General features: G+C 33.1%; 1 protein-coding gene across 1 annotated transcript; it reads left to right on the top strand.

Annotated features, from left to right (window-relative positions):
- Positions 1-1,404: 1,404 nt before the first annotated feature.
- LOC105344806 (QRFP-like peptide receptor) lies at positions 1,405-19,075 on the top strand. The gene is made up of 6 exons (XM_011452693.4): positions 1,405-1,835; positions 8,401-8,522; positions 14,209-14,332; positions 14,631-14,836; positions 17,502-17,637; positions 18,584-19,075. Exons 1-6 carry the CDS (start codon positions 1,542-1,544, stop codon positions 18,932-18,934), a joined length of 1,233 nt encoding a protein of 410 aa, XP_011450995.3. The 5' UTR covers positions 1,405-1,541; the 3' UTR covers positions 18,935-19,075.
- The last annotated feature ends 3,862 nt before the right edge of the window (positions 19,076-22,937 follow it).

Raw genomic sequence — 22,937 nt, 5'->3', positions numbered from 1 at the left:
TTTCAGTTTAATAATTATTAAGGCGGATACCGGGGTAAAAAAAAACCCCATCTTATACAGAGGACAAATTGTTTCTGGGGAGAAAAAGTCGCACAAGCAATATTTATATCAATGCACTTTTATTTTTTACACAGAAATCCATACATTTCTGAAGACTACAATAAAACTTGTTGATTTATCCATGCAAGACAAGCAACTTTCAAGTAAAACGCACGCGAAATGTATATTCTGCATTCTTTCTGCAGTTATAACTTTGTTTTCCTCAAACGCTATGCACTCAAGTGCACTGCACGTAAACCCAAAGCAATTTATCACATTAAGCGTTGATATATTTATATCTACATCAGCACAACGGGCCCGATTGTAAGTACGACCAATTTCGAGATTAGAAAAAATTAAAATAAGAACCGTCGTCATTTTTATTTTTCTGGGAGTTCTCCGTATTTTCAATTCATATCTAATTCCTTTTTGCATGCAATTTCGGTTTTTTTTTTACAGTGGCTTTCTTCGAACCATTCCCCTGAGATACATTGTATTTTTAGGGGGAAGAGGGGGGGGGGGGGGCATCTAAACAGCTTGACCCCAGCTTTAGTTAAATATATCTGTTCGATAACGTCCCCCCCCCCCCCAAAAAAAAACCCCTTCATTGTTTACTTGTATTCTTTTTAAAAGGGAAAATTTTTAACTTTCTTGGTTTTTTATTCCAGGTTCAACATACAATTCATATAAGCTTGCTTTAGAAAAAACAGTTGAGGTGTTGGAAATAGTAATAGAATTGGATAAAAATAGGTATTTTTTTTTTACAAAAGAAAATTGAACAAAACGAAACTTTTTGATATTTCGTGTTTTATGTTATTTATTTGATATTATGAAGTGAGAACTAGATAATTGAAAAACCTTATAACGGAAGGAAAATAATGCGATAATTTGGCAATTGAAGTCTTAATACTGAGGAAAATCGCTACACAAGCTGTTATGTTTCACAAATCAAACTCCGGGCGCCCAACACACATCAAATAATGATAGTTGAAACGGTTTTCTTTTGCCTATGGGCAAGCCAAGGAAATGGAGAGCGGATCAATATCTTAATTCGATGGATTAAAAGAATCCCAAACTTGTGTAAGGCTTACTCCTGTTGGTAACAGAGCTCAAACTCGAACTTGAATATGACTTCTTATAATATCGAATTCAGAAAAACGGAGCAATAAAAAGCATTGGAATCACACTGTTAATTGCGGGAGGAACTCCTCTGGAAACAATTGCGCCACTGTAGCCAAAAGGAAATGGAAGGGAGTGGTTAAAGGAAAAAACCCCGTCCGATATCATGACGTATGGTGAAATAAACATATTGAAATATGTTTTAATGAGATAAGACATTGATAGAAACTTCGTGTAGTCGTACGGCTTTCATCATGAGATCAAACCGCAGATAATTGACATGCAAGTTTACATAAAGTTTCTGGGAGACAAATTGTCATTTATGTTGCTTTTAATATAAGCTTCGGCGCCACAACTTTTGCAACTGGTCACAAGAAAGCATCATGGAGAACCCAGGAAGTTACAACAGCAGCGACGCGTATTATCCTTACGATTATTACTATTATAACTATGATTACAACTACACATATGAAGAAAGTCTGAACTACCTTCCTCTGGACGAACTGATTCCGAGTCTGACTTTTTATGTTTTAATTGGGTTGCTAGGACTTGCCGGAAATATTTTGGTCATCGTTGCGATTTTGGCGTTTCCTCGCATGAAAAGCATCACGAATGTTTTCCTGCTTAGTCTGGCGTCTGCTGATCTGCTGCTAGTGTTAATCTGTGTTCCAATCAAGGTATTTTTTTTATCTATTTATTTTTAGTTTACACCAAGTTATACAATCTACTTGTAACTGCTCTTGGTGTTTATTTTGAAATATGTTGCATTTAACAGTAATTGCAGAGTATTCATGTGTAAATCATAAGCATGTAAAGCCACAAGTTTATAGCTATTATTTAAAATAATTTGTAGAACGTGTTTGTCAACCGTCGTAATTTTTTTAGTATAGCTGAAAATAGATGTCAGTTCCATAACTCCATCCAAAATCGTTGATTTCTAACACTGTAAAGAACAATTTGATCAAAATTACATTCAATCAATCCAAAATAATATTTAATTTTTTTTGCAATATGCATAGGGCGATACAATCAAGTTAGCAGAGTATCTTTAAAACAAAGTTAATAACTTGTTGTGTTTATCGAAAACATTTCGTTAAGAACCGAACGGAAACCAAATTAACTATGAAATCAACCTCGGTCCTTTCATAAAAGATCGCAGAAAGAAAAATGGCCCTTTCCATTGATTTCATTATCAAGAAGTTCAGCGCTGTTTGCAGACGGTGAATCGTTGACTGACAAGGTCTTTGTTGTACTGTAATTTGACGATTTCTGCCGTAGATTCCCCCCGAGACGTTGACAAGACCTTTGAGACCTACAGTTTGTACATTTGGTCGAAATTTATAAGAACCAGATGAAATTTTCTATACTAGCTGCCATCTAGCTTATTTTTTATTATTTCTATGAAATTCTATAAGAAATGGAGGCTTAAGTTGGTTCAAGTATAGAAATTGTTTTTCTATGGGTTTTTTTTTTAATAGAAAGATCCTGTGTGTGTGTGTGTGTGTGTGAGAGAGAGAGAGAGAGAGAGAGAGAGAGAGAGAGAGAGGGAGAGAGAGAGAGAGAGAGAGAGAGAGAGAATGACGGTGGCAAAATAAGCTAAATTCCATAATTTTACATGGATTGTAATTGTTGAAAGTGTTTTTAGATTTATATTTTTATGCTGAATTGATTTTAAGAAAATGATTTGATTTGATATTATTGTGTTTTTATATCAGGGAATATATATCCATCTAGGTGATTTCATTAACCACTATATTCTTCGTATTGGGATAATCCAAAGGTGGACTTTCAACTTCAATAACTTCGGGCGTATTAATTAAAGTGCTTAACCTCTAGTTGTCTTTACACCGGAATGGATCAAGCAGCGTTAATAAGATAAACTTGGATTTACTCACTTTATCGCAAAGAACCACAAACGCTTTACATATCTATGAGAAACAACACTTGTGCATTATATATCAGAAGTCGACAATAGTGTATCTTCAAGACGTTTTATTAGCCGGGTTTTACTATTGGTGCAATAAAAGTTATATCCAATTACCTACATGTAGTGTCTAAACGGGAATGTTTTCTTTCATCTTTTACCAATATCGATATGTGATCTGTTTTATAGAATCATTTAGGTTACTTTTACGCGGTAGCATGAGTTGGAAATGATGTTTTACTGAATGAGAGAGACGGTTCGAAAGAATTTAGTACTTGTATCTAATGTATTTTGTCTTACTAATACATATTATTGTGGCAATCGGTTTTTGGAACGCAGTTCGCAGTTCGCAATTGAATAGAACGCAGTTCGCAATTCAAAATTTAGAATTCATATTTGGGGCTCGAAATTTTCAGGGGCATCTACTAGTGGTATTTCACTACCACTGTGAAAATATGGCGATGCAGTTATCTATAGTTTTTGAGAATCGGGCTTATATGCAATTCGTATATTGTACATGTGTGTTGGGTATTGTATGTAATTATTAACCAATCAGAGGATTTTGTAATAAGTTGGAAGTTTAAAATCTAACTTTTTTTTTCAGTCTAAATGTTCAGTGCTAAATGCGGTAAACTCGCAGGCAACAGAATGACAATACCGAGTATGCTGATATTTATAAACAAGGAATGTGTTTAAATGATGCGATTTTTAAAGTCATTTCCTTGCATATTTTTATTCAAATTTTTAAATGGTTTCTTTTTTTTTTCTTCCATGAGCATACTGGTAATTGCATCTGCTAATCTATTTGCAAAATATTTTGTATGCATTAAAATTGTTATGTTGGATATTAATAGATTGTTTCTAGGAAAGTCCATGCAGGTGTTTTAAGAACATATACGTTCTTAATGTTTTCTGGCTATAGCTAATTTGCTTTTGAAAACACATCAAAAGAAAGGCCATAATGGTAGCGGCGGGGTTCTCGGTAATAATTTATTACTTATTACTAATAAGATAAAACTGACATAAAAAGACTATAAATTAATATTTTATTTGCAAAAGAGAAGTGGGACACCAAATTTAAGGACTCCTTAGTGTCTCTTCTTAAACTAATCCCGATGGGTCTCATTGTAAATTGTTTTGTTTTGTATCAATATTTATTATAAGTCGTAAAATTATCAGAAAATACAAGAAAACAAATTAGAATAAAGATTATATCTCTTCCACAGCTTAAAAATATCTGTATTTGAAGTTCTTTTAAGGAATTGCTTTTACATACCATACTCTTGATAAAAAAAGTTATTGTACAGTGGACTAAAAAGAAAAACATTATAGGCTTGGTCCCAATTTGCATTTAAATTAACATTTGTAACATTTTTTTCTAATTTAACCTTCCGTCGTTTTAGAACACTATATAATAAAACAAGTTCAATCTTTGTGGGGTAAAAATCGCAATTTTCGAGGAAACGAAGCTACACGGAGTGATTTGCTCCCTCTGGTAACAGTAAAACCAACCAGCGCATCGATTCACCATTTCATCCCCTCAATATCCATTGCAAGACGTTGTCTACTGATTCTCGTGCCCAAATAAGATAGATTAAAAAAAAAAATTGCCATTCCTCTAATCTAATAACACATCCGCAGATCTCGCAGACAGGTCCGACCGTTGTTGGGTACCTCCGTACAATGCAGAAGGAACTCAATGTTTGATCTGCATTAATTTCACGGTTATATATATCTACACTTGGAAATTAAAGCAATATGAGCTGTATTTTTCAGATTTTTATTTTGCTGCAAAAGCCTGGTAGTATGATAAGTCTGTATATAAATTAAACTTTTATGATTAACAAGGTTTGAAAAAAATCGTTAATTTTTGTCAGAAGAAAGATTTCTCTTCTAAGGAACATATAACAAATCAATTTTTGTACAGGACGACAATAATTCAATTTTGCTCCAATTAAGGCTTCTTAACGGTCTTTTCCACAAAAATTTGGCTAAAAGAAATTTAAAAACCATGACAATTTTGTCATTTTAGTAGAAAATAACATTTCGTAAAAAAAAAATTCTTCATGAAAATTGGAGCTCACATTGCTTTAAATACTAATGCTTCTTTGACATTCTGTTTTGTTGGAAAGTGAGATGAAAGCAAGACTGATTGATTGATTTATTGATTGATCGATTGTTTATTTTTCCTCGATTGCAAAATATCAATGCATATTTAATCCAAATAGTATTAAATTTTGTCATGTAAATGCAAAATGTACAGTCTTCGTAAATTAAACCAACCCAGTATACATCAAAACTAGCAACATATCAAAACAAGATCGCGTCTTCTAATTGTTTTCGTTTATCCAAGCTTGTTTTTAAATATGATGAGTTTGTTGCTCAAGATTTCAAATCACATGTTGTATTTACACCTACCAAGTAAATTCAAAGATACATGTAGCACTGTTGACTGTTAACCGAGTTGTGGTACGGTTAAATACTAGTGTACTGTACGAATCTGGAAAATCAAAACAAGACATCTTTGCTGGTTTCTTCTTTTTCTTCGCTGTTATTTGTGGAGAATTTTTTGATTTAAGCATGGTAGTAGAAAAACAAAGTGACAATTGTTTTTCTGGTTTCTTTTTTTTTTTTTGGTATAACGTTTTTCTTACCATTGGGAAATGTAGATTTTCGGATTGCGTCACGCATAATTTGGTCATATCACGATTTGATGGACTAAGTCTCGTCGATTTTCGTTTTAATTCCCTGAACAGAAATTCAGTCTTTACGCTTTATATAAATCATGAAAAATACACAACAAAAAGTACTTGCGTGATTACACTAACCACATCAACCTTCTCCTTTTTTTTAAAATTGGGGTTTATGTTGTTTGCAGTTATTGTTTTTCATTTTAAAAAAAAGAGATGCAAAGGAGCAAACGATGTTGTTGTTAAGTTTTTTTCGACTAAAGAAGGAATGTGTCTCCTCCACATTGAATCGCACTTTCTTTCGAAGTAAACAATACAATTTAAGTAGCATAACTTTCATAATGTTTAATAGAGTAGAGCAATAGGATTAAACCGTCAGCTATTGATATGCGAGTCGTGATTTTGAGAACCGATGGGGCTTTTACAATTTCAGCCTTACTCTTTTTTTTTAAATGTATTTGATTGCCAAATATCATTTTACAATTTTAAAATTATAAAACGGTTATGAAATTTTGAAAATGACGTATTTTCTTCAACAATGATATCTCAAGGTGTCCCATGCAACCTTGAATATTCGTTTTGCGATTTAGAGAAAATATCTGTAGGCGCTATCTCACAACGTCAACGTAGAGACTCAGAGCAATGCAGTACGAACCATTAAAATTTTGGCAGTTTGATTTGATAAAATAAAGTTACATATGTTTAATAAACAGTTATCGATAAAAAGCATTCGTTTAATTATTTCATTTTGATATTGACGTCGCGGACGATAATGTTTAAAAACTGTTCAAGGGTGTTTCAAACGCCTTTTGACATCGATATTTTTATTTGAAATACAAAAAATTAAAGGTTGTTTCAAATCCCTTTTAAGTTCTAGACAGTGTTCCTAGACAGACACATTATTTCCAAAATTCATATAAATAAGGACAGGGTTACATCTTATGCTTACATAAAAGAGTTCTGCCAGGAGAAATATAGCACTTGCAGTCCATAGTATTCAATAATTCAAGTTACTGCTTACCGTTTGGTGTTAAAAAAAATCTCTTTTTCATTATTAATGTAGTAGTAAATTTTCTGTGTAGTCTAATTTGTGTGTTGGCACCTTTTACATGAAAGACCACTTAGCAAATACATACATACTGAAAAAAGGTCGGAGAAAATGTCGAACGAAATTCCTTTACAGATCAATGGGGGTACTGTTGAAGGATTTCTTTTACACCGGCAGGTTATGAAAATGTACTCATTGCCCGATTACAGAACTCAACTGAAGAATTTATTGCAAAACCACGATTCATTCTGTTTCTTTTGGTGGTTTTTATTCTGCTTTAATTGCAACAATTTTAACTTAATTACTTAACAAAAAAATAATATCACTTTGTTAAAAAATTAATTATAGTATGAACAAATTTTATACTTTATTGTTCACTGTATTTGCTTTTATGTGAAAAACATGTGCCATTTGAAATGGTTTATCGATAGTTCATCCAATTAAGTGTTTTTCAGTTGTGCTTCTTGAGGAATTTGACGATTCATATCTTCAACATTTTATGGCTCGTTGAATAATTGGAAATATATTTAATATCTTTGTTTGCACGTGATACGTTATAAGAATGCTGTGATCATATAAAAAAACGAACAGTTAGCAATTAGCATTGATAGAAACAAAGTGTTCTATTTGACCTTGTTGTTAGTTTATTTATCCTTGTGTATAACACTTTCAGACTAATTGATGGACAATCCAAGCTGTGTTTAAGATATTATTATATGGCTACCAACACCGCTATACAAACATCAATTTTACATGGGTTAATATACATTGGCAATACTTCCTTTCTGCCTGTGACGCCTTTGGCGTATTGGGCAGTATACATTGGCAATACAAATGGAAAATTCTGTCTGGCTCTTTCCCATGAGCAGCGATTTCCACCATAACGTTTTGGTTCCTAAATCCAACTGTAAACATTGTCCATCACTCTGCAGGTGATATGAGTATATTATATTCATATTAAGCAAATGATAAACAACAAATGAAAATAAAATGTCAAATGACACGCGACGAAGGTTGCTTTCAGCATGTAGGCTTATTCAGTCTATTACGTAATAAATACAGATGTTGTTTTTCGATAATTGGAAACTTAATGTCAGAACAAACATTTTATTCTGTATAAATAAAAAACGTTTTACTCATCAAGGTCATAGCATACATGTAGCTACATGTATCTGGTCTAACATGTCCCTTAACTCCATCTTTTAAAGTTATGAACAATAAGGTTCTTTTTCGCCTAATTAACAATAACCATTGCCATGCTGTAAGTTGTTTTTAACTGCCATCAGGTAAATTCAAAATTTATGGATCTTCAATTAAAAGATCTGCAATTGTAGATATTGGGTATAATGGTTAAGTATAGTCCTAAGACTTAATTACTGAGCCCTGTTTGGCTAATTTTGACCGTAGCTATGATGTAGGTTTTTACGGTCGCATATGGACAATTTTCCAAGGGATCAGAAAAAAGAATAATTGTATTTTCCTAATGGTGCATGTGTATTGCACCGTACTTAGTGTAAAATCATTTCAATTCAAACAAGATTATACAATTTTATACCAGAATCATTTTTTTAAATTTTCAGTTGACAGCGTTTTTCTCGTACACATGGCGGATCGGCCCCTTCCTCTGTACATTCGTGGCCTACATCCAGAATGTTTCCATGGTGTGCTCAGTTCTAACGTTGACAGTCATGAGCATAGAAAGGTAAGAAATCTCGCAATACGTTGATCAAAAACACCCCATCCCACCCCACTCCATTCCCTAAAAAAAACAATTTTGCATTGGAAAACTCACTATGCATAAAAGTGTTTAATCAATAATATCTTCTTATTCGTAAATTCGAGCAATTTCGGTATAAATAAGACTTTTATGTAGTACTTAAGAACCAGTTTATGTGGAAATGGTCATATCAGATAATTATACATATTGAGACAATACATTGTAGATGGTTGTCATTATGACCAAATTTCTAAAACAATTTTTAAAAATGTATTATAACCGTTATAATTACAGCTGAAGGTCATGTGCAATACACGTAACATGATGCATTTTCTTGACAGTTCTTGATCTCTTGTGTGATTCTCATGTATATGAATCTACTCTTATTTAGACTGCATCGTCAAGTTTGACGAGGAAATTTTTCATGTCCCAATATCCATATCCGTTGTCTGCTTATAATTAGCAAGTGCTGTACAAATTTCCTGGCAATACATGAATTTTGTTTACAGTTTTAGCATGATTTTATTCGTTTGCTCATTTGAAAATAAATCAATAATGTGTGCTTTGAGGACTTTGTTCAACTGTTTTAATTCAATTACATTGTTTTAAAACAATAGATCCCAGTACGTTTATATATTTGGACGCAAAACAGTTGGTTATAAACATGATTCAAGCGATATGTAAAGTTTTTCCGCTCATGATAATATTTTTCGAATTGCAAGTCAATAACAGCTGTTTCGACTGCAAAGTAAACTAATGTATTTACGCTAAAAACTAACGGATGAAATCATATTTTATACTATTCGTCCTAATGTTAAAATCTTATCATTCTATATGTATAAAAGGAATTCAGCGATCGCCATCAATACGCTTAGTTTTTCGAGATTTTACTTACTCGAGAACAAATTTTAATCAATGTACTTTAACTTCTTATTTGGTAACATAAACTACGATCAAATCGTCTTTACTCGAGGGTAAACTTAGAACACTGGGGCCCGTTTCACTAAAAGGCGTAAGATACGACGAAACTTAAGTTAGGCCTTACGGCGTATGCCAAAATTTAGTCCGGCGTAAACTGCGTTTCACTAAGAGGCGTACGCCTGGCCGTAAAAACTAGTATCGGACTAAGTTAAGGCCAGACTTACGTCCTTAACAACGAGCTTATGCACATGCGCAGACATGATAAACAGTAGAAAGGAAGATAGATATATAAATATATAGATAGATAGATATTCTTTAGATAGATTCAGTTAGATTTCAATTGTGTTTGCGTGAGAGAGAGAGAGAGAGAGAGAGAGAGAGAGAGAGAGAGAGAGAGAGAGAGAGAGAGAGAGAGAGAGATCCGTAAAGTATTCAGGTACATATTAATCCTGTTAAGTGACAAAATAACACAGCAAAACTTTCTATAGTGTTTTAGTTGATAGATATATTTCATGAAGCATATAGGATAAACTATGTTCATTCAAAATTATTAACTCAACAGATTATTTTGTTATCGATATCTACGGTGATTTAACCATGCTTCGAACAGCCTTGGAATTTCTCTTTTGATCATGCGTCAATTATGGCTCGAGTATAAATATTTTTTTATTAAATTTTCTGGTTTCCTCTTGATTGAAAAAAAAATCAGTGAATTTGTTAAAAAACAAAAAATATCGCGAATTAATGCAGTAATGAGCTTTTTAACAATGGATTGGGCAATAATAAGCATGCATCGAACAACCATATAACAGATGCTAAAAATAACGAAATTTTAATATTTAATGAAAAAAAAAAAAGAAAAAAACGAGAAAAAAACGAAGGGGCTCGGATAAATATATTTATTACTTTCATATTAAGATTTGTGTCAATGTAAAATGTGGAGCAAAAATGACCTAGGCCCAAGTCTAATTTTTTTTTTACACAATTTGTTCCCGAAGTTATTTTTTTTCTCGAATTATTTAAGTGAAACGGTACATACAAAGCATAAGTGTATGCACGTTTATTTGTAAATGTTTCACCAAAGTTATCAGATCCAAGGTAAAGTTGTATGTGTCAGACGTATGATGGACTCAACGTATATTGAACGAGGCTTCGTATAAATTTGAAGTTAATAAAGAGTAGTTGTATGTAACCTACAAGATAAAATCTATTTAATCTGGAGTCAGTGTTTTGCATCGGTTGTATGATAAATAAATTATCTAATATTCAAAAAAAATGAGGGACTTTTGACGACTCTAAAACATAGTTGGAGCTTTCATTATAATTTGGTATTTACATTTTAACAATACTGAAAATATTTTTGTGATTTACCTTTGTTTAACTATATAAGCTAACACCTTTTACTCACCAAAAATGAAATAAAAAAAGAGGAAAATATAAAAGTCAATAATTCACTTAGTGAGTTTTAAATTTCAAAATATCCCGCTCACACATATTTTGCGTGGACTTGGAGGGGGGGGGGGAATGAAATGCTTGAAATGCTAGACATTTCTTATACAAATATACCTTTGTACTACATGTGCATCATGTATGTATATTTTCTGCGTTATTCATTGCCCAATTTACAAAAATATATGAATCGTAAATCAAATTATTGAATAAAAATAATCGAATGAAAACTATATATATCGATTGTCTAGATATGTCATTTTAACATGTAAACGGCAAGTGCAAATATAAAGAATGTGCATAAAACATGAAAGAAAAGAAAGTTTCTAATCGAGAATTGGTACCACCTATCAAAACTCTATTTTCTTAATTTCATATGAAAATAATAAAATTTACATGACAAATTGTACAAATTTAACATTACGGTCAGCACCGATATTCTCAGCAACAGAATTAGCAGTCAATTCCTGTTTACGCCTTAAGTTACGACTACCCTTGGCTAGGCGTAGATTTTTGTCTTAACTTAAGACAGGCGCAAAGTTACGCCTTTTAGTGAAACGGACCTTAGTCTAAATGTTTGACTTAAGTCCGGACTTACGACAGGTGTAAGGTTACGCCGGGCGTACGCCTTTTAGTGAAACGGGCCCCTGGGCCCCGAAAGTAATTCAGATTTACTCAGCGCAATTTATTCCGCGTCTCTCAAGTTGCATATCCATAGCCCAAGAAAACAGACTGACATTTTTATTTAAAATTGAAAAACATAAATCAATCAACAAAATTCAATTAACAGAGAGTACACTGTATATGGAAACGCGTAAATAAAGTAGTACATCGCACGATGCAATACTTCGACAGTCAGATATGCCCAATTCACGCTGTATATCCCCCCCCCCTCCCCCCAATTTAAGTACCAATTGTTAAAGTCAACACTTGACAGACTCCAATCCTACCCATGATCGACTGAATCAACTATGCTATTTATTCCCACTTGGACTATTCTCTTCCCACTATGATTCTGTGCGAATTTGCCATAGCCTTATTCACGAGGGAGAAAAACATCGCTTCCTTGCACTACTTTGAAAGACACGTTTGTTGCAAATAGTGACACTTGTCTGTCTAGTCTGATCTTATTAACAGTAGGATGATATTAAAGCGTACATTCAGAAACGTCAGCCTACATCAGTATGGACGAACAGTTTGTCCTGAACACTCACACTTTCCAATAAAATGTTCAGAATACTGATCCATCTGACAAAACCAGTAATAAAGTGAAAAAAATCAATCGCTTCTTTCACCAATGTCTCCTTTACTAGTTTGCAGACCCTAAATATTAAAATCGTAAAATGATATTGCAATTATGAATTACTTTTGTCAAACACATAATTATGTGAAACTCGTGCATTTTGACTAGGTACCAATTACATGCCCGATACAGTCAATACTAAATACTATGGAACAAAAAAATAAACATTCATTTTAGTGGTATTGCCATAATTCAAAAATTCAGAAACTATCAAATTACATATCCCATGTATTGTTCAATTAAAAACTTATACTATTACATGTTATTTACTTATAATATTGCTATTTCTTTGACAATGTGACTGTCAAATTTTGTTTTGTTATGTCAAAGGGAGATTAATAGAAAAAGATGCGCTCGAGGTTTAAATGAGAAAAATTATCATTCACCACTTGATTTCTCACCTCAGTCAGGTAACTTTGTGAATACAAAATTCTATCACGTGACGTTTAAGGTACAGTAGTATGTTATGTGCTAACTAGGACAATGTTTTCGAACACGTTAAGTTGTTAAGCATTGATTTAAAGTCTTCTGTACTTACATGGGCGTGACTTAATTGTTGAAACCATAGTAAATAGTATACCTGTGCCATATAGAATAGATAGGGTTATGGTGAAATAGTGATCACATAAATTTTTATACATGTCATTGTTATTCATGCAAGTCTAATTTTAGTACCATTCTGATAATGGCAGCCCCACCGCTCATGCATATTAATATCAATCGTATATGCTTAATCAAGGGCAGATAAGCGAAAATTCTCCTTTTTTCGAAAGTTGTAAGGAGAAAAACATAGAAAGAGCATATTGTATCACAGTCTAAAATCTTAATTCATGTTGGAAATTTACTAGACTCTTTAAAAGATATAACAAAAGTGATATTAGGTTAAGAAATAAACGCAACAGAAGCGATTGTTATACCCCTGTAAAACAGTTACTAAAAAATTCTATACGAAATAAAGTCCAGTATTTTGACTATTGGACTGAAACTTTTAGATCGGAACTGTAAAAATCGCCTGTTAAAAAAGACTGTTGACCGGTGACGTTACATTCCGCAAAAACGTGTTTATAGAGAGGTTTAGCAGACCAACGGGTACGCGTACTTGTACGTGTAAGTTACAAGTTAGGACTACGCGTACCAGCTCACGTTACTTTTCTTGTTTAGCAGTTGTAACGTGTACCTGTACGTGTAAATGTTTTAATGTAATTCTAGATATCCTCATCCACTAAGCTGAGAATTTTAGTCACAGTCGAAAATTGAGAATTCTGCATGTGTTAATTTTATAATACATCATTGTTTATATATATATTTTTTTATTTATCACAGATGAATAAAATAAAATAACAGTGCTATTGCATGTATTGGAGGAAGAGATTATACACATACATATCATACATATTTGTTAAAATGAATAGCCAACAGGGAAACAGAAGCTACAAGTTCGACCTTACATGTACTTTGCAATTTACACGTATGTTCATTCGGGTACATACCTGTAGAAATTTGTCATTACACAAACTGATGATAATGCACATATTTTTCTACACGTACACGTACGCGTACACGTTAGGTTGCTAAACCTCTCTATTGATTAGAAGGGGTATAACAAAACAGTTGTTGACTGTGTCTCGAGCAACAGTTGATCTGTCGGACCGGCTCGCAAACTGTTGCCCGCGGCCTTCGGCTTTAGGCAACAGTTTGCGAGCCGGTCCGATAGATCAACTGTCGCCCTCGACACCAGTTAACAACTGTATACTGAAAAGGACCAAAAACCCGGCGCTAAGTGCAGTCATCCTTTGAAAACGTTCTGCAAAACTTATGTATCTTATATTTCAATTCAGTTTACACTCTGGTAGAAAAAAATATTTGATATTCTAGCCAAGAAAGAATACAAATACATCATTGTCATACACGGCTAGCTATTACTCATTTTTTTACTTCGTGTTTGTTTGGCGAATGGATATATAATGGTGTAGTTAATTTCTCATTTTTCATTCACAGGTTTGTTGCGATCATATATCCTTTGCAAGCCCGATCGTTCTGTACGATGAAACATGCCAAGTTTGTGACCATTTTCATCTGGATCGGATCTTTCGTCATCGCCTCTCCAACGGCGTTTGTACAGGTCAGTGCCTTCTGCTCTGGCATCAAAGCGTCCCAGTGATAACGATCGTAAACAAGAAGGGAACTATTGCATAAACTTTGACGCCTTCCGGCTAGAATTGCTTCTTTTTGATACTTTTACTGAGAGAGTGATGTCATCAGGGGAAAACGTTATATAAACACAATTTTTATCCTTTTTGATAAGACGAAACAAATGGCGAATATGTTATGTACCAAATTGCGAAAGTTTCGTAAAATCGTGATTATTTTTTGGTCGTGTTTTTTCTATGATGAATTGCAACAAATGTCTCTTTTCATAGAAACTGAAAGAGGTGGGCAACTCGCAGCGCAAGGCCCATTGGTGTGTGAAGCAGTACATGTCTCATGAGTTTGAGATCGCCTACGAGGTTTACATGTTCTTCATCCTGTTCGCAATTCCTTTGGGGGTCATGTTAGTGACCTACATCCGAATTTCCATCGAGATTTGGGACGTGGTCTCCAAAAGAGCAGTGTTAAGATCTGGGAGGTAAATACAATCAAGTCTTTGTCATTTATTGCGGAATAAAGAAAAACTCTGCGCCGTTCATGATTGCCCCCTCCTCCATGGTTGCACTGATAACAACTTTATAACCGTCTTATATAAACTATTTATGTTTCTCTACCCCGTTTATAATCACAAAAAGGATGTTAATTTTGTTCATTTTTATTTTGGGACAGCATTTTTAGAAATTTCGATCGACATGTGCTTCGTTTAACCTTTGCCATAAACTTCCAGGGAAAATGCTTATGAAAACGAACGCGGTTGTTTGCATTTTGTTTAGGAAAAATATCTCAGGCATATTACATTTCTAAATTCTTGTCTCTGAAAATCAAAACTTTTGAATAGAAATCTGACAAAGATTGGTGATTGTACTTTAAAATGTCATTTTTTATTCAATTGCGTGATTTAAACTAAAAGCTAGTGTCTCCTTTCAGTATCAAGCTGTGCACATAAAATATCTTATCGGAGCTTTAAATAAAACACTTTATTTTAATAAATTTATTTCATGTTGAATGGAGGCATATGATTTTAAGCCGATTGACTTGCTGATCGTTTAGCTAATTGGTTTACATACGCAGACCGTAATTAATCAAAGTACAAATAATCTACGAGCGAAAAGATTGCATGTTGAACTGCGCTTTTAGTTCTTGATGAATCATGTTAACCATATTTATGAGCTAAGTATCGAAATTTTAGAAAACATCTTCTTCTACCATAAAAGTGAAGGGACGCTGCTGCGGCATTATCTCGCTTCGAATCAAATCAAAAATGAATCAAAAAACCAAATCATGCAGTCTCCAGAAGGGAATATTTTTCATGCGAAAAAAAAACTGTGTCGGCAAACATCAATTTAATAAACAAAAAACCGTTCGAGTTTAAAATGTCGCAGCGAATTTATCATCATATCTTGACAACATTTTCGCCACCATCTTTCGTGTTTCTAAATGTCTGCACATAAAGCGATAAAGACGACATTTATATGGAAGTTCCCATCGTTCTCATGTTTTTTTCTAGGAATCTTACGGTGCCATTTTCTATCATTCACATTCATCAATTCGTTCAACAATTGAATATGAATAAAATTACTCCAAGATCCGTTTTGATATTTCATATTGGCATTTATTATGCAATATAACGTGACAAGAATTTTAGTAATTGTCTTATGAAGCGATAACGATTTAAGAATGAACATTATGGAAAACAGTACATTTCAAAAGATAAGCAGGTGTGTCTTGTTTGAACAAATATGACCGATTTTTTTGAACACGACTACAGATGTCTCATAATTTTTCTGAGTTCCTCAATGCATTCCATTCGTACCATTTACGATCGAGTTACCGTTCCTTAGTTAAATTCATATAACCGTAGCCTCTGTCTGCTTTCTATGGTGGCATAGATATGCCACCGCTTGTCAGATAATTATGTCGACATGTCAGATCTTGATGTCGACTTGTCAGATAATTATGTTCATTTGTAAGTTCTTTAAGCCGACTTGTCACTTATTCACGTGGTTAAGAATTCAACACTTTAATTTTTTCACTCCCAATTTGTGCCATCCATTTGAAATGACATTTTCTGACAAGTCGACATAAGGATCTGACAAATCGACATAATCATCTTTTAAGTCGATATAATTATTTGACAAATCGACATAAATATCTGACAAGTCGACATAATTATTTGACAAGACGACATAACATCTGACAAGACAACATCATTATCTGACAAGTCGACTTACAATATGAATGATTATTTTCTTTAAACTAGTAGCCATATTATTTTTTTTGTCAGATAATTATGTTAACTTGTCAGATCTTTATGCCGACTTGACAGATAATTATGTTAACTTGTCAGATCTTTATGTCGACTTGTCAGATGATTATGTAAACTTCTCAGATATTTATGTCGACTTATATGATATTATGATGACAAGTGAATGGCAGTTAGTGGAACTAACACGCTTTGACAACAAAATATTGAGTCTCTAGAGTCACTGGTTATTTTCTGACAAGTCAACATAAAGATCTGACAAGTTGACATAAATACGTGTATCTGACAAGTCGACATTATTATATGAGAAGTTAACATAATTATCCGACAAGTGGTGGCAGATCTATGCCACCATAGCTTTCTTTGGGAGACCATAAACATATATCTTGTCGAGTCAGTCTACATGTATGTCGATGTTAATAATTATCAAAGGTTATTTTTGTTTCATTATCCCTTGTTGTGATAATAATAGTTATGGTGGTATGGGACATATGTCGATATTAAAGTGGATTAAAGTACATTATAATCAACCGGTTACATACTTTCACCGGTTTAGAATGTAAAAGTTATACAATATTTGACCAAACAACACGTTTTAAAATTTTTTGGAAAGGTAAAAAATTTGAAAGCCCAAGCGAGATACCATCTCATGACTAACAAAATCGTAGTTAATCCTTTATCACACTGCGCTACGTTGTTAGATGATTAATTTGGGAAAGAAACTCTTATTTTATAAAATTACACTTTATATCAACGACGCAAGGTGCGGTACATGGCCACACCTTATTGATACATGTAGTCATATCAAGTACAGTTATAAAGTTATCTACATTAAATTTTGTAAACATATATTGAATTATCATAATTTAATATTTTATAGTGAGTACAATTACTCCTCCAGTCAGAGTCAGAGCAATGGCGCAATGGCCAGAGAGTCATCATTTGTCACTCAGTCGTCGACAAAATCTAAGTCTGTGCCCAACGCTTGTAGTGAAGATGCAAAGACCAGAAAACAGGTACGTTGGTTTGAGAGGGGAAAAAATGTCATCTCCACGATTTTTTGATTCAAATGAAATGGTTTTATATGTGTTTATCCATTAAGGTTGAAGTTGAAAATCATAGTTAAATCAAAATTGTTCGAAGTTTTATTACGGTTTTTAAAAATTTTTCTTTTTAAAAAGTTCACATCTCTCATATTTTTTCTTGAAGTCCTGAAAGAGTCTGCTAGTTTTTCCGCAGCCTGTGGGTGATATCTTTTCTTTATCCTCCATAATTACCGACTTTATCCTCAATAATTACCGACTTGGGGTCTGCTAGACATATAGATGTAGTCTTAATCTATCAAGCGTTAAAGACAGTTATTTCTTTGGCTCTATCAAATGCCCATAAGAGCAGTATTTATTTCGGATTTTTTGACAATAACGGGACATATGAGCTATAGCTGGCATAACGTCTAAATCGAAACCGCGCTAATAATGCGATCCGAATCTTTAACATTTGCACACGTCTGAAGCCTGCACACGTCATTCGATAATCTCTGTAAAGCGTCGCGTTCGTCAACCTCTTTGTAGGTCCGATGAACTTTTGGAACGTCGTTCCAGAGGAAAGCAATGTAGTTAAACGTTTATTGCAATTCAATGAACCAATTCTGTAGAGAAAACTACTCTTAGAACCATTTTAATAAGGCCTTGGACTTTCAGTAGGATGTAACTTTTTTGTGTCAAAACAAGTTAAAATGACGCGGGTTTAAGCGAAATATACACCGATTGAGTAGTCTTAACTCAAAAGCCATACAAATCGTGTTGATTTCAAAGAGCAATGATGGCTAAGTGGCGAGCAATGAAATAGACAGGCCTACGTCACACAACTACCCAAAGTTCAAGCTCTTGTTAAAATGGTTCTAGGTTTATAGATTGGTCAAAGTCCGACAGGGACTGATCGTGTTGGACTTCTACCTTACAGGTAATTCTGATGTTGATGGTGATCGTTCTTCTGTTTGCCATTTGTTGGGGACCAATCCTTCTGAACAATCTGCTGGTCGCAGCGAAGGTCATCAGCGACCTACACGAAGGATTCCTGAAGCCGATGCGAATGGCCTTCCATCTGATGTCGTACGCCAACAGTTGTGTCAATCCGATCGTTTACGGCATCATGTCCAAAAACTTCCAAGACAGTCTGAAAAGTGTTCTAAAGTGCTGCAACTCGCGGCAGACCTACCGAACGTACGTCTACAGCACTGATACCACCAGGGCGTCCATTCTCAAGTCTAGTAACAGCGAGGACAAAGATAATGGCTGTATCGAAATGAACTGAGTACCAGGAACCAAACTTTTTATAGAAGACACATTGTAAATAATTTCACTATGGTTTATTCTCTAAATTCATATGTCGTATACTACTGATACGTTTATATTGTAGACCAACAAATTCTTAAAGAAGTGGCTTTATTGCTCAATGTAAAAAAAAATATATAGATGGTAACAATGTGTTGAAATGTTACAACCCATTGAGATAGCATTTACTTAGTATAAGTATCACAAAGACTAATGCAATGAGATATTATTATAATATAGATGTATGTAGTAAATCAGAAAGAAGGGCATTATATAATTATATGACTTGTACATATACTGTAGTGTTGCTTTACAGCTGAATATCACCAAACAAATGACCCATGTAAAACATTCTAGTTAAAGGCAGCTGATGGTTTTCCATGAAATTTAGCTACCATGTGCGAACAGAAATATCATTCTTTTTTTTTCTTTTTTGTTTACAAAAGATTAAGCTTACTGTTTTTCAAAATCACAATTACCAAAAATTTCTTTTTAATTCTTTATTAAACAAAAGTTTTCGTGGCAATTTTTAAGTTCATTTCGGTACATTTGTATTATTATATCTACCTGTTAAAATTGAATCAAAGTTTTTGTCGTAATAAAACAACTGGCTGTTTCTTTGTAAAAAATGGAGAATTTTTTTTTTTTGAAGTTCAAGGATTCAAATAAAAACTTCCTTTTTTTTATAATTACAGCTCATTGAATTTCCAAATAGATGCTATTTATCATTGTCGCCTCCTTATTTTCAAGGACAACCGGTAGTGGGAGAACGTTTGCGGGAGGAAGCGGAAGTGTATTAGGTTTTGCCGTCTCATTACAACATTTAATTACTCTTTTACCGTTAATCCTTATCGGAACAGCGGGGAAAAAACCTTTCCTTTTCTTCAAATCATCAAATGTTCAGTATAAGTCCATATAAAAAAATAAATGTATTCTTAATATTTATTGACTCGTCAGTGCGTGTCACCACAAAAGGGTAGAAATTACTTGCTCCAAGAATCGGGAAATACGTTTTAATTGATTCCAATTAAGGTTTACTATATTTGAGTTCAAAGCTAGTTTAATGCAATTGTTGGAAGTTAGTCCTTGTCAATGGCGTATTAGATCAATACACAACAGTCTCTCAAAGACATAAAAAAAGCATAACCAATTCATATGGTCAGAATGAAATGGTTTTAAATGAAAAGGTTTTAGTTAGCATGATTTTAAAAACTAAAAATATCTCTGCAATTCTAGAAATGATTTGAAAGCACAGTTGCATTAAAACAGATGAGTTGGTATTTTTTGAAGGCTGATACTTACATGCAATAGATTGTTGGGAATTCCCCACTGTAAAAATGGCATCACATAAGAATTGTTAAGAGCCAATAAACCTGTGCCTAATAAATAGGTCTTGAGTGATATACTGTTATTTAGATAAATTGAAGCTTAGCTGCTCATGACTTTTAAGAAGTTACCAATTCGGCTTAGTTCTAGACAAATAATTATTACTCGGCACCTAATGAAAAACTGATTAATGCATTTAATTGTAAAGTGAATTAAAATTTATTTTACTAAACTATCTATCATTGCATTCATTAAAATTTGATTTTTAAAAGGTATTTTAGCATCAGATTCACACGTATGCTCATAAAAACTTCGTTTTTTTACGTTCAAAGAATTGTAAATAACAAGTATATGCATAAACAGGTAATATTGTAATTTTACTAATATGCCAAAGTGCAGGTTTAGCCTTTCGAAAAAAAATATATTAAATATATATAATCATGCAACACCATTCTATTAAGAATTGATTGAGCATATTTTTGTCACTCATCTGTAGAATATAATCTATTTTCTCATTCAAATTAATTTTATGTCAGTCAGAAATCTGAATTGTTTAAACGTGATTTAGGACTTAAATGAAATTTTAAAAAATGTCATGGTTTATAAACTTTTGTTAGCCATATAATTGTAGGATAGCGTTTTGGATGTCCTGATTATAGCAATATTATAATTACATAATGGTCATGCTGTATAAAAATTTATGTGCTTTATATATACAATGTACCTTAGTAGAGAAATATTTCTTTTAATATAATCATTTTAATTTTATCTATCGTAAAGGTTTAATTTACAAAATAGTTATAATTACAGCAGATTTTTGCAGCGAAGTTAATTGCTAGATAATACAACTCATATTGCACTAAATTGCTGTTATGTACCGGTATTTGTATGCGCCAATTATTATTCGTAACAGTATACTAGAATCTAAGAATTTACATTTAACCTTCATTATCTTTCAACATTTTTTTTTAAAATTGATTGAGCATACAAATATAATCTCTTAAAATCTCTTTTTATTCTCTTTTTAGTCATCTGTAAAATAAATTTTAATTCATCCCATGTATTTGATGACTTTCAAAGGTGTATGTGCAATTATTATGACTTTCCATTTGATAGGAGTTTCTCTTTGTTATCATAATGACTCTTGTTAAAAACTACGTTGATTTTCAATTAAAGCATTGGTAGTGCATGTTGATTCAAATGTTCTTACATTGTATTTTGTAACAAAAAATCAAATGGGTGATTACTTGTGAAATCTCGAGAGAGCCACAAATACAAAGTGGTTTTTACCAAAACGAAATGGAAGAACCGTTTTGCCAAGGATACGAGTCTCCTCATCAATTCATCTGTTCGAATGAAAAATGAGAACAACCTTGCCTAGCGAATTATATAAATCACCGTTGCTGATTTATTCAGGGAATTGATTTGAGAAATCATATAAAATACTTCAAGAATAACACGATTCTAACAGTAGTTATCAAGACATGAAAAGAAATTTTATGCACTTTTTGCTAATTAAAAGTTCTATGTGAGTTTTGTACGAAATAGTCAAATCTTACGTGGAAACTAAGGGAGGGCTGCAGTGCTGTAGCTAATCGGGAAAATGGTTGATATACCGTGGAACTTCAGTTTCTCATACAAAAAAAAAAATAACTTGCATATTATGGACCACAATAAAATTGCTCCAGTTTTGGTCTAAATAACCTTATTTCCTAACATATAAATTCAAAACACTTAATGATTATCATACCGTCTCTTTATGTGCTTCGGTTTTCTTTAAAGCTATACACGCTATAATTTGCGTCAATTTTGAATAAAGGGGAAAATGTTTGTGTTTGATTACTAATATAAGTTACCTTTATTCTGTTAATTATAATGCTCAATTCGATCACGTAACAAATATATCAAATATTAAACAATGAAAAATATTTATTTTCCTGCCAGGAAAGTAATGCCTCCTCGTGAATATCAATCTATCACGTGATAGCGACAGCTAAATTTAGCCTATCATACCAAAACTGGTGAAGGGTCAACATCTTCATAATTGTGATAGTTTCACAAAGGAAAGGATATTTTCAGTAAAGCATAAATTTGTCCGATATACGAGTGCAAACAAAAGAAAAAATACAAGCCTGTGAGTAGATATGAATACTTCCTTTAAAAAAATGACGTATAGACCTGTGTTTTTCCCCTGTGTGCTATTTATAGATCCTATAAGTGTTAATGCAGAATTAAGGGTATCGTGAATGAGAAACGTATTTTACTCATTATACATGAATGTATTTCAAATTAACAACTGTTAAGCATATTAAAAATCAATTTGAATATTTAATTAGGCAAACAATAACGACCACCTAGTTCTACGCGGACATGCGCAATGAGGTCGGTTTCGCTCTTCCTTCATCAATATTTATGAAAAGGTATATTTTCCTGGCAGGAAAATAAACAATTAAAAATCTACATCTTTGTAACGAGATGGACTTCACCATTGTAATTTACAGATTAAGGATAACTTTTATAAGTAGACAAACACATGCGTTTTCACTGTCATTCAAAATTGACGTAAATTATAGCGTGTATAGCTTTAAAACACGCTGCCGACCAAGGAAAGTGAAGTATACTACACTTCTTCATTTAACGGGGCTGGTGATGGTGTT

The sequence above is a fragment of the Magallana gigas genome, chromosome 7, assembly GCF_963853765.1.
Source record: "Magallana gigas chromosome 7, xbMagGiga1.1, whole genome shotgun sequence".
NCBI classification, from domain to species: Eukaryota; Metazoa; Mollusca; class Bivalvia; order Ostreida; family Ostreidae; genus Magallana; species Magallana gigas.
Note: the sequence above shows the minus strand (reverse complement) of the source record. Positions and strands in the feature narration are given on the sequence as shown.